The following is a 12,620-nucleotide window of genomic DNA, read 5'->3' on the forward strand; positions in this document are numbered from 1 at the left end:
GGCGATGAAACAACAGACCCCCATTCATTTTCAATTTAAGGAAGTGAGGACCAAAGTTGGGGAAAGCTGAACTTTATGCAAATACTCTGCGATATTGCAACGCTATTGACCAATCGAAGTTCACTATAGCTTCCAGCCCCTACTGGATTGGCTGTTGATGCCTAGCACAACCTAGCCTGTTTGCTAGCACCCACATGAGAGTGAAGCAAGAGTGACTATCCGAATTAAAGTGCATTTCCACATACACATTAGGAGAGATGAAACAATGGAGCCCTATTCATTTTCAATGGAGGGAAGTGAAGTGGGCAGGGGAACTCTGGGCGATACGAGTTTAATTCATAAGGTTGGCAGTGTTGTTAAGGTTAGGGTTAAAGTTAAGGTTAATTGTAGAAATAGGCGGGGTTTAGCCATAATTATGACTTTGTGGCTGTGGTAACTAATGACGACCCCTCAGATGTGCCTGTTGTTCACTGCCGTCTCATTGGTTAGAAGGGTCCCACCTGATCTTGCCTCCTCCTGCCTGCATTCCATATTTGGGGACATATTTTTCCATTGTTAGAGCGGTCACTTGACTATCTTGTCAATATAATAGAACATCTTTGCTGCTGTTAGTTTTTTACATTTTGCTAAATTGATTAGGGCCTAATTATGATTGACATGTAATAATAAACTTGTAGCATACCTAGATAAAGAGTTCACTAGCTGCTTGGTGACATGGTAAACCTGTAGGCTAGTCTAGATATCTTTCAAAACCATGAACATTGGGTGAGTTGTTATTAATATTATCATCATCATCATCATCATCATTATTATTATTATTATTTCGAATATCATTATGTTGCATTTTTTGTTTTTATGCGCTACAAGTGTAAGTGGCAGATTGTTAATACACAGTGTGAATCCCTGAACATCTGTCGTGGTTTTATGCGAGTGAATCATGATACGATGGCGGACTAACTACAGCTTTATGTATGCAGGTTTATGGGCATTAGATGCAGGAATATTGGAGAAATTGGGAGTGGGAGGGAGGGAGAGAGACAGACAGACAGACGAGTGTTATGGATGGTTGCCCCCATTCAGGGTTTGTTCAGTTACGACAGTTCCTCAATTCAAGGCAGCAGACAGCGAGCGAACTGTGTATTTGTGCTAGAGAGGTTCTATGGGGGCGTGCGTCTCGGCGGACTGTCATCTGGGCTGTGTTCACGAGAGGAGATGGCTGTTCTGTCTTTCCAAGCAGGTTTGCCGGGCCATTTTTGGTGAGATGTTTGTGCAGGAGAAGCATAGGAAGGTCTGTACAGTGCGAGCTTTGCTTATGTGTGTTTATGTTTACTGCATAGTTTGCTTGTTACAGTGTATCTTTTCGTCTATGTAAGTGCTTAATACTGCAGTTAGTATGTTCATGTATCTATGATGCTTATCCTTATCCTTCCTACAATACATTTAAAAAGCGCTATTCTAGAAAAGGAATTTCGTTTTGTATACATAGCCTTAGAGCCACACTCATACATTTCACAGGAGGTTAGGAAGTGCAGCTCCGTTTCCATCTCATTTTGTGGGCTGTGTGCACATAGCCGGCCTTCTCTTGAGAGCCAGGTCTGCCTACAGCGGCCTTTCTCAATAGCAGGGTAATGCTCACTGAGTCTGTACATAGTTCAAGCTTTTCTTAAGTCTGGGTCAGTCGAGGTGGTCAGGTATTCTACCACAGTGCAGTCTCTGTTTAGGGCTAAATAGCATTCTAGTTTGCTCTGTTTTTTTGTTGTTAACTCTTTCCAATGTGTCAAGTAATTATATTTTTGCTTTCTAATGATTTGGTTGGGTGTAATTGTGTTGCTGTCCTGGGGCTCTGTGGGTCTGTTTTTGAACAGAGCCCCAGGACCAGCTTGCCTAGGGAACTCTTCTCCAGGTTCATCTATGTAGGTGATGGCTTTGTTGTGGAAGGTTTGGGAATCACTTCCTTTTTTATTTTTATTTTACCTTTATTTTACTAGGCAAGTCAGTTAAGAACAAATTCTTATTTTCAATTACGGCCTAGGAACAGTGGGCTAACTGCCTGTTCAGGGGCAGAACGACAGATTTTGTACCTTGTCAGCTCGGGGATTTGAACTTGCAACCTTTCGGTTACTAGTCCAATGCTCTAACCACTAGGCTACCCTGCCGACCGTTTTCGGTGGTTGTAGAATTTTGGATAATTAGCGGGTATTGGCCTAATTCTGCTCTGCATGCATTATATGGTGTTTTACGTTATATACTGAGGATATTGGTGTTTGTCCCATTTTGTGAATTATTGGTTGGTGAGCAGACCGCAGACCTCACAACCATAAAGGGCAATGGGTTCTATAACTGATTCAAGTATTTTTAGATCGTTCACAGCTTTGTGGAAGTTTTGCTGTGGCGCTGATGTTTAGGCCGAGGTATGTATCGTTTTTTGTGTGCTCTAGGGCAACGGTGCCTAGATGGAATTTGTATTTGTGGACCTGGCAAATTGACCTTTTTTGGAACACCATTATTTTTGTCTTACTGAGATTTTGTGTGTGTGTGTGTGTGTGTGTGTGTGTGTGTGTGTGTGTGTGTGTGTGTGTGTGTGTGTGTGTGTGTGTGTGTGTGTGTGTGTGTGTGTGTGTGTGTGTGTGTGTGTGTGTGTGTGACAGAAAGACAGGTTTTGGTGTTTGAATGCAGCAATGTGACTCATGGCTTTCTACAGTGCAGTGCGGAGGTGTGTGGAGAACTGAATTTTAAATGCCATCTGTGTGTGTGTGCGGCGCATGGTGCACTGTGTGTGTCCAGAGCTGAGTGTGGGGGTGGGAGTTTGTGTAAAGGGTGGCGCAGAGGGTGGGAGTTAGTTCTGTATTAAACCAGCTAAGTGGGGGAGGTAATGTGGAAAACTGAGCTTGCAATGAGATCTGCATGTTGGTACTCTGCTTCTTTATTAGATGCTGTGTGTATCTGGTTGTGCAGTGCCTATGTCTAATGACCTTTTCCCTGTCTTTCCCCCCCCCCCTCTCCGATGCAGAGACCAGATACCCTGAGGTGTGTTGTCTGTCTGCATTTGTCGAAAATGAACAAGGGAGGGAGCTGCACAAATATCAGACAGCCAGGCACCATGCAGGGGGAACCCTCCCCTCATCCCTGAGTGCTGATATTTCAGGACTGGAGCCTGAGTGTGTCATATCAGATAGTGTCAGACTGCATCCAGAAGGGGGGATGATAAGAGCTTCCTGAAAGTAGCCTTTGAGAAACCCTGTGGAACATTTTCCTCTAATAGCCATTTGCAAGCAGTGTCAGACAGGGTTGGTTATTGACCTTCTCAACGGTAGTTTCTTCAGACCAAACTCAGTGGTTTTAGCGAAGAGCCAGAATGGAGTGGTCACTAGAGAGGGTGAGGGAGATGGTGGCTGGAGGGATGCAGTCTATAAGGGACTGTGAGTCCAGTGCCTTTGGCACAGCCATATGCCTGCTGCTGCTCTTTGTGTGGTACTGTTACAGGGTAGGTCGTGAGCACAGCTCCTCTCCCCTGCGTGGGGGGTACAGCACTGAGCCCAGTCGAGTAGGAGGGGGTGGGGGGGCCTTGATCAGCACAGATGGGGATGGTAGGGCTAAAGGCAGGCCGGTGTCAGTGGTGGAGGAGCAGAACGGCTTTGCTTACTGCCAGTCCGCTGAGTCCTTTCGCTGCACCAACACAGGGGACGGTCTCAATCAGAAGCTGTACCACAGCCTGCAAGATTATGCCAAACGCTACACCTGGTCGGGCATGGGCAGGGTACACAAAGGGGTACGAGACCAGGGTCGCTACCTTACCAGCCGGCCCACCATCCAGAGGCCAGAGGTGTTCTTCCTCCCTGACCTGCCCTCAGCACCCTTCTTCTCCCGGGACGCACAGAAGCATGACGTGGAGCTGCTGGAGAGGAGCTTCCCTGCTCTGCTGGCTGAGTTTGAGAGCATCTACCACTCCCCCCCAGCAAGGGCTGGCTCCTCCCTTCCTTTGGGCTGGAAGTCCAACAGCACCCCCCATGGTCAGTGGTGGACCTTCTACTTGTTGAACCAGGGCACTCCGCTGGCCCTGAATGCCAGGAGGTGCCCCCGGGCCTGGAGGGTGCTGGGTCAGCTGCGCACCTTTATCGCCAACAACGTGTTTGGAAATGCCTGCTTCTCTGTGCTGACCCCGGGAGCCCTGATCACTGAGCATTATGGCCCAACCAACGTCAGGCTGCGCTGCCACCTGGGTAAGAGGGGGAGGGAGCTCCCTGGAGGGCTACAACACTGTTAAATATAGGGATTTCAAAGATGCACCTGGCTCCCTGTGTGTGTTCACCTGTGTCTCTGAAACTATTACAATGATAATAATGATGTTTACTATTATAGGGTTGATGTAAAGCTTTCTTTGCATGACAACATATACAGTTGACATTTTAGAATGTATTCATACAGTATGTGTTTGTGTCATGTAATATGGTTTCCTTGGTAATTACTGTATATAGACTGACTTGCTGCCTGTCTTCCGTAGGTCTTAGAGTGCCCTCTTCCTGTGAGCTGGTGGTTGGCGGGGAGCCACAGTGCTGGTCTGAGGGGAGCTGTCTGCTGTTTGATGACTCCTTCCTCCACAGGGCCTTCCATGAGGGTGAGAGGGAGACGGCTGTGTGTGTGGAGGGGTTGAAAGGGTTTGCCTTTTTCTACCCGGGTTCTGTGTGTGTGTTTGTACTGTTGTGAGAAAGTGTTATTAAGCTGTTATAAAGGGTTGATTGGAGGAAGACATGAATCTGTGTTTTTTTTCTATGTTCAGGTGGCCCAGAGGACGGCCCCAGGGTGGTCTTCATGGTGGACCTCTGGCACCCTAATGTGGCAGCTGCTGAGAGACAGGCTCTGGACTACATCTTCACCCCTGGGCGTTGAGAAGACAAGGAGTTTGTCGGGGGGGTGAAGAGAAACAGAGCTACAGAGAGAAAAACAGAGGTAAAGGGCAACGGAGAGAATGTCTTTCAAAATTTGGTGAAAAAAGTAGAGAAGAACAGTGCGAGTGGGGCGGGAGGGAGCATTTCTCTTGTCCCGTTCCCACACTCACTGTGTACATATTCTCTGTCTTGTTCGAATCTGCTTTCTCCCTGTAACTCTTAGCACCTGCTGACTTTGACCAAACAGCCATAATGTAAAATGTTATATTTGAATGTTTACAGCCCCAATCCTTATCTCTGTGATTATCCCTGCCCATGTGTGATACTTTACTGTGCTCTCCTTTAGAAATCAATACAGCTTTCACAAAAACATGGTTGGATAAGCACATAGAAACATTTTTTTGAGGTCAAATGATTTGCTTGAAACAGTCTGTGTTGTTGCTACACAGACAAAAGGCTTGCATTTGGTAAATTATCTAATTGATTAATGGTTGTAATATGGTTGTATTTGATATCTTTGTATTTCTGTAAATAGAGTTGGAGTACAAAACATATCAGAGGTTTTGAAATATAATTGTCTTACAATCAATAGTTAAGTTATTGTGTGGTCTTAATATACTGGTACTGTAATGTCATCTTCTCTTCTGAGCATTTGTCATTTTGATACATTCAGTTTTAGATATCTGAAATGTTTGGCTATTGTTCAGTGACATTTTATATAATGCTGTGATTTTTTTCAGCTGTATATCAAATTTATGGTGATATTCTACCCCAATAGATTCATATTTGTGGCATTTGTACTCATTTTGAACAGTATTTAATAAATGGCAAATTATCTGAATCAGCCTACTTCTGTCTTGAATTCAGAATCTCATTTGTGCATGGTAACACTGTTGTAACAGCTTGTGTATTCAGTGGGTATGTATGTCAATTCCCTTGGGTATGATGTTGTTCTGCAGTTTCATATTAGTGGCACCAGGGGGCGTAGGTGTGCCATATTTCAGTATGAGCAGATGGAGAGGAGGTAAATATGGATCAGCAACCTGCTGTTAGGGCAAATGTGTTACCTCCTGTGCCACAAAGGTTAGTTGTACAGTTGTAAAACAGAATGCCTTCAACTGAAAAGTGTCTTCCCATTTAACCCAACCCCTCTGAATCAGAGAGGTGAGAGCGGCTGCCTTATTTTACATCCACGTCTTCTGCGCCTGGGGAACAGTGGGTTAACTGCCTAGCTCAGGGGCAGAACGACAGATCTTTACCTTGTCATCTCGGGGATTTGATCCAGCAACCTTTCAGTTATTAGCCTAACGCTCTAACCACTAGGCTACCTGCTGTGAATTTGAGTACCCTTTTGGCATGATAATCTAATCAATTTTTGCATAGCAACATCAGTATTCATGAAAGTAGACAATTATTATCTACATTCATATTGGAGTTTTGACGTCTTGTTAAATCATTAGAGATGTACAGTAGAAATTTACTGCGGAATTATGACCCATTCCATTTTGAAGACATCATAGCCGACCACCAGTGGTGGAAAAAGTACCCAATTGTCCTACTTGAGTAAAAGTAAAGATACCTTAATAGAAAATGACTCAAGTAAAAGTCACCCAGTAAAATCCTACTTGAGTAAAAGTCTAAAAGTATTTGGTTTTAAATATACTTAAGTATCAAAAGTAAATGTAATTGCTAAAATATACTTAAGTATCTAAAATAAAAAATATAAATCATTTCAAATTCCTTATATTAAGCAAACCAGATGGAACCATTTTCTTCTTATTATTATTTTTTACATATAGCCAGGGGCATACTCCAACACTGAGACATCATTTACAAGCGAAGCATGTGTTGAGGAGTGCCGGTGGAGCATCATGTCTCCGCTTCCTAAAGAAAAATCTGGCTTCCAAAAAACGAAAAGAAAGAAAAGACAGGAGAGAGAAAAGAAAGGGAGACATTATGTCACCCAATGTTTCACAAAGGAAGGTGGGTGTAGTCCGTGAGAGGTGGAAATGAACCTGTTAGCTTAGTCCATCGTGAAATAGGCTAATTTTGCTCCCCTAACATTAGTTACTTAATATCTTAATATCTTCTCAGAGAATTCAGTGTTTACATTTCACTCTTTTAGTTGACATGACATTTTAATCAATGCAGGCAAACTTTTAGCAAGCTATTCATTCTAAATCAGTTGTCCCTGTCCCTCCCCCTGCTTGGTGCCAGGCCCAACAGATGCAGCTTCAGGCTCAGCAGCCTTGTCTCCCCATCCCCACCCCCCTGAACCAGCCCTTCTCCCAACTGTAGAAGGAGGTGAGCAGCATTGTGTTGAATGACATGTCAGTCATAATTGCAGGTACTGCAATGCATTGAGGACAGGAATGTGATTCTCCAGTCAGGAAAAAGCTCAGTTGACACAAAGGTAGCCAATATCAGAGCCTTAAAGGAAGAGATGCCCGGCTCTTAGAGATGGATGGGAGTCTCTCCTGTCTGAGGCAACACTGATTGCTACACAAATTGATGTTGCAACTTAATTTAGCAAGGAACACAGCCACCAGAGGAAAAGGAAGAGATTCCATGGAGACCTCTCAAGAGGAGACAGCTCAGGACAGTGCAGCAACGGTGTTTCAGAAGTGTTTTTTACTGTTTTCGACAACATCGTAAGTGACTTGGACATTAGGTTCCAGAACACTGCAATAATTGTAGAATCATTTTCTGCTGTTTTGAAAGTTGTGCGGATTACTGAGGATAAAGTCCCTTCTGTGTGCCAACCACTGATCATGAAGTATTCCAGAGATCTTACACCTGAGTTTCATCATGAAGTAAGACACCTGAACACTGTATACGCTGCCACTTTCCCCCCTAACTTGTCCCCTCTTGGTCTCCTGAATGCAATTTGTAAGATGCAGCTGCAAAGCATTTTTGGAGAAGTGTGAGTTGCTTTACATATATGTTGCACACTGCCTGTGACTGTTTCTGATGGCGAGAGAGCTTTCAGTAAGCGAAAACTGATTTTTTTTAAACGAATTGAGCTCCACTATGTCCCAGGACAGCCTTTGCAGTCTTGCCATGCTGTTAAATGGCTGTTAAATGGCATGGCTATGGATATTGGATCACTACACACATGATGCCCACAGGCTGAAAACAAGACTGAGAACAGACTGAGAACAAGATATATCTCAAAATAATGGCTGGATTGCCATAAAATGTCTTGTGCACAATCAAGACCCCAAGTGGGTGGTGACCTTTTGACCTTTCCTCTAGCGCCACCATCAGGCCTTTTCATTTCCATTTCCACTTTTATAGCTGCTTATTTTCTAGTTGGTATGTATACTTAGTTCAAACATCTGCTGCTGATTTTGTTATTTTGTTTGTTATGTTAATTTATTTTAATTGAAGAGGTTAATATATATTTATTTTAAGTTATTCATTAATGTTAAGAGAATTTTCCATTCAAGAACGTTTATGTTTAGACTGTAAAAAGATGGCCTTTAGCACATTTCTTATAGAGGGTATCAGTCTTGCATCAAATAGTGAATTCCACAGAACGTTGCATGTCTGCACAATGTTACATTTTCACAGCTCACTGTCAGTAAATACCGTACAGTAAATATTGGACTACAAGAGTTGCAAACCTGCAAAGGTCGAGTTATTTAAAGCTTTGAATGTGTTGATTGGGCTCTGGAGGTGTGTGGTTACAGCAATTGCGCAGGGTTGGTGTGGCCTGTGGTGGTGGGGCCCAATGTGATGTCTTTTCATGGGGCCCAAAATCCCTGGCGGCTCCCCTGGGGATGACCAGGGATGATCTCTCAGTAAGTGTGTGAATTAGGCCATTTTCCAATTCTGCTAAGCATTCAAACTGTAACAAGTACTTTTGGGTGTCAGGGAAAATGTATGGGGTAAAAAGTTGTGAAAATAATAATAATACGGTACAGATACCCCCAAAAACTACTTAAGTAGTACTTTCAAGTATTTTTACTTAAGTACTTTACACCACTGCCTACAACAATCATTTATGGGCACGGTGTTAGATCTTCCCACAACGAAACACTGTAAATGTCAAGGTGCCAGGGACTTTCATAGTAGTGACAGGTGACGCGACGTGAACAGAGTGCTATGATTTTCGTTACGCGTCTGCGCGCGTCGTGCATCAGCGCCACATCAGGTGGTAATCAGGTGGTAAATGCAACTTTTAAGAACAGCTTTTGAAGGCAGCTATGGTTTTGTTGTTACCGTACGAAGGCCGACAATGTGAGAAAATACACAACCAAACGGCAATGAGTAGGCCTACTGCTGAAACGAGACTAGGAGCAAGACTCAATCATGAGTTCCTCTTTTCCCAAATCCGAATCTAGGACGTCCTTGCTGAAATCTTCCTCGGTAAGCGGTAGATCGACATACTTCCCTGAACGCACGACAGGAACCGACCGAAGTCATCATCGTCCAGCTGCAATTCAAGTGAGCAGCAAAGTCGCAGAGGAGTCATTCTTGTCCGCAGAGTGCGACGTTAGTGCGCGGAGACCCCTGTGGCATCCTTCGCTACTCCGCAACGTTACCCAGAATAGGGAAACGACCCGAGCTAGTAAGAGCCAGCCCCACGCCTCGAACGGCCAGAAACCCGCTGCCAACTTCCAGGATGACCTATCTGAGCAACATGGTTTGGGCCGAGGTGTGAGAAAACACTGCAAGTCATCCAAGCATCACCGACACCGCCGGAAAACGACCCGGGACGACCCACCGCCTGCAAACCACCACAGCCACACTCAACCTACCCACTTGGACCCCAGAATACAGCCCCACTCTGATTGCAGAGATGACACCTCGCTATTTTTTGAGTCGAGGGACCATTCAAGGCCAAGTTCATCCACTAGCGGGAATGCCAGCATGCCTTCCCCAGCTTTCTCATCGCCTATCCCCGTGTCCAGCCAATCATCTCACCGCTCCGGAAGGTCCAGTGCGGCATCCTTTGAATCCGACTTCAATTTGCGCCCAATTCTCAGCTCGGTTTTTTGGCAGGTAAGGCCCAATTAAAAGTATTTCTTAATTATGAAAATGAATGATTAACAATGAATCGCTGATTTATAAGGATACGCTTCTTCAAATAGTTTGGTCATTATGATTAAACATATTACATTGTGGGCCTTACCACAATGCTATATTTTTTAATTTGTAAAAATTTATTTCACCTTTATTTAACCAGGTAGGCTAGTTGAGAACAAGTTCTCATTTGCAACTGCGACCTGGCCAAGATAAAGCATAGCAGTGTGAACAGACAACACAGAGTTACACATGGAGTAAACAATTAGCAAGTCAATAACACAGTAGAAAAAAAGGAGTCTATATACATTGTGTGCAAAAGGCATGAGGAGGTAGGCGAATAATTACAATTTTGCAGATTAATAACACTGGAGTGATGAATGATCAGATGGTCATGTACAGGTAGAGATATTGGTGTGCAAAAGAGGAGAAAAGTAAATAAATAAAAACAGTATGGGGATGAGGTAGTTAAAAATGGGTGGGCTATTTACCGATAGACTATGTACAGCTGCAGCGATCGGTTAACTGCTCAGACAGCAGATGTTTGAAGTTGGTAAGGGAGATAAAAGTCCAACTTCAGCGATTTTTGCAATTCGTTCCAGTCACAGGCAGCAGAGAACTGGAACGAAAGGTGGCCAAATGAGGTGTTGGCTTTAGGGATGATCAGTGAGATACACCTGCTGGAGCGCGTGCTACGGATGGGTGTTGCCATCGTGACCAGTGAACTGAGATAAGGCGGAGCTTTACCTAGCATGGACTTGTAGATGACCTGGAGCCAGTGGGTCTGTCGACGAATATGTAGCGAGGGCCAGCCGACTAGAGCATACAAGTCGCAGTGGTGGGTGGTATAAGGTGCTTTAGTGACAAAACGGATGGCACTGTGATAAACTGCATCCAGTTTGCTGAGTAGAGTGTTGGAAGCAATTTTGTAGATGACATAGCCGAAGTCGAGGATCGGTAGGATAGTCAGTTTTACTAGGGTAAGTTTGGCGGCGTGAGTGAAGGAGGCTTTGTTGCGGAATAGAAAGCCGATTCTTGATTTGATTTTCGATTGGAGATGTTTGATATGAGTCTGGAAGGTGAGTTTACAGTCTAGCCAGACACCTAGGTACTTATAGATGTCCACATATTCAAGGTCGGAACCATCCAGGGTGGTGATGCTGGTCAGGCGTGCGGGTGCAGGCAGCGAACGGTTGAAAAGCATGCATTTGGTTTTACTAGCGTTTAAGAGCAGTTGGAGGCCACGGAAGGAGTGTTGAAGCTCGTTTGGAGGTTAGATAGCACAGTGTCCAAGGACGGGCCGGAAGTATATAGAATGGTGTTGTCTGCGTAGAGGTGGATCAGGGAATCGCCCGCAGCAAGAGCAACATCATTGATATATACAGAGAAAAGAGTCGGCCCGAGGATTGAACCCTGTGGCACCCCCATAGAGACTGCCAGAGGACCGGACAGCATGCCCTCCGATTTGACACACTGAACTCTGTCTGCAAAGTAATTGGTGAACCAGGCAAGGCAGTCATCCGAAAACCGAGGCTACTGAGTCTGCCGATAAGAATATGGTGATTGACAGAGTCGAAAGCCTTGGCAAGGTCGATGAAGACTGCTGCACAGTACTGTCTTTTATCGATGGCGGTTATGATATCGTTTAGTACCTTGAGCGTGGCTGAGGTGCACCCGTGACCGGCTCGGAAACCCGATTGCACAGCGGAGAAGGTACGGTGGGATTCGAGATGGTCATTTCATCATCAAGGCCTATCTAGACCTGTAATCTATTCCTTAAGAGGAAGTAATAGGTCTACCTTTATCAGGGTATTGATCTCAGATAGAGGTAGTAGTCTGAATGTAATTGATAGTGCATGAAAACTAATATGAGGGTCACAATTAACATCTTGTAGCGGAATCTTACAGCTATTTAACATGCCTCACGAGCCTAGTAAATCAATTACATTAATAATGGCTGAGCTTGTCTGTGAAAGTGCAGAGGGCTTCAGTGAGTCCTCTTATCAGAGCTCCTCTGTCAGGGAACCGTGAATAGGAAACCATATAGGCTCTCCTCATTGTAAGTTTCACATCAAGTCATCCCGAAAAGCAATGCACACATTTGGAGGGCACACATTAGCTATACATATTAGATTTTTCTGGCATTGTAATAAATTCACAGCTACACACATTGCTGTATAAAGCCATGTCTGGATTGATGGTTTCTCAGCATGGATGTACAATACATTCTGAAAGTATTCAGAACTTTTTCCACATTTTGTTATGTTACAGCCTTATTCTAAAATTGATTAAATAATTTAAAAATATATATATTTAAAAATCGATCTACACACAATAGCCCATAATGACAAAGTGAATACAGGTTTTCAGAAAAATTTGCAAATGTATAAAATGTTTTAAAAAACAGACCCTTTACTATGAGACTTGAAATTGAGCTCCGGTGTATCCTGTTTCCATTGATCATCATGTTTCTACAAATTGATTACAGTGCACCTGTGGTAAATTCAATTGATTGGACATGATTTGTAAAGGCACACACCTGTCTCTATGAGGTCCCACAGTTGACAGTGCATGTCAGAGCAAAAACCAAGCCATGAGGTCGAAGGAATTGTCCATAGAGCTCAGAGACAGGATTGTGTCGAGGCACACATCTGGGGAATGGTACCTGCAGAATTGAAGGTCCCCAAGAACACAGTGGCTTCCATT

The 12,620-nt window shown here is 44.1% G+C and overlaps 1 protein-coding gene across 4 annotated transcripts; it reads left to right on the forward strand.

Moving 5' to 3' along the window:
- Window positions 1-537: 537 nt before the first annotated feature.
- Window positions 538-5,726, forward strand: asphd2 (aspartate beta-hydroxylase domain containing 2). Of its 4 annotated transcripts, XM_042331638.1 has the most exons (5): window positions 1,030-1,288; window positions 2,649-2,713; window positions 3,011-4,220; window positions 4,502-4,615; window positions 4,778-5,726. In XM_042331638.1, the coding sequence occupies exons 3-5, from the start codon at window positions 3,356-3,358 to the stop codon at window positions 4,885-4,887; spliced, it is 1,089 nt and encodes a 362-aa protein (XP_042187572.1). In that variant the 5' UTR covers window positions 1,030-1,288; window positions 2,649-2,713; window positions 3,011-3,355; the 3' UTR covers window positions 4,888-5,726. The 4 variants fall into 4 exon arrangements, with proteins under 4 accessions (XP_024294737.1, XP_042187572.1, XP_024294735.1 ...); XM_024438969.2 differs by lacking the exons at window positions 1,030-1,288; window positions 2,649-2,713 and adding an exon at window positions 538-765; XM_024438967.2 differs by lacking the exon at window positions 2,649-2,713.
- The last annotated feature ends 6,894 nt before the right edge of the window (window positions 5,727-12,620 follow it).

The sequence above is a fragment of the Oncorhynchus tshawytscha genome, linkage group LG12 (genome assembly GCF_018296145.1).
Source record: "Oncorhynchus tshawytscha isolate Ot180627B linkage group LG12, Otsh_v2.0, whole genome shotgun sequence".
Classification (NCBI taxonomy): Eukaryota; Metazoa; Chordata; class Actinopteri; order Salmoniformes; family Salmonidae; genus Oncorhynchus; species Oncorhynchus tshawytscha.

What these genes read in the sequence shown, in the direction of transcription:
- asphd2 (XM_024438969.2), top strand. Translation starts at nt 3,356, where the DNA reads ATGGAGTGGTCACTAGAGAGGGTGAGGGAGATGGTGGCTGGAGGGATG. An exon ending in CAGGCTGCGCTGCCACCTGG is followed by an intron (nt 4,221 to 4,501) that starts GTAAGAGGGGGA and finishes TGTCTTCCGTAG; the next exon opens with GTCTTAGAGTGCCCTCTTCC. An exon ending in CCACAGGGCCTTCCATGAGG is followed by an intron (nt 4,616 to 4,777) that starts GTGAGAGGGAGA and finishes TTCTATGTTCAG; the next exon opens with GTGGCCCAGAGGACGGCCCC.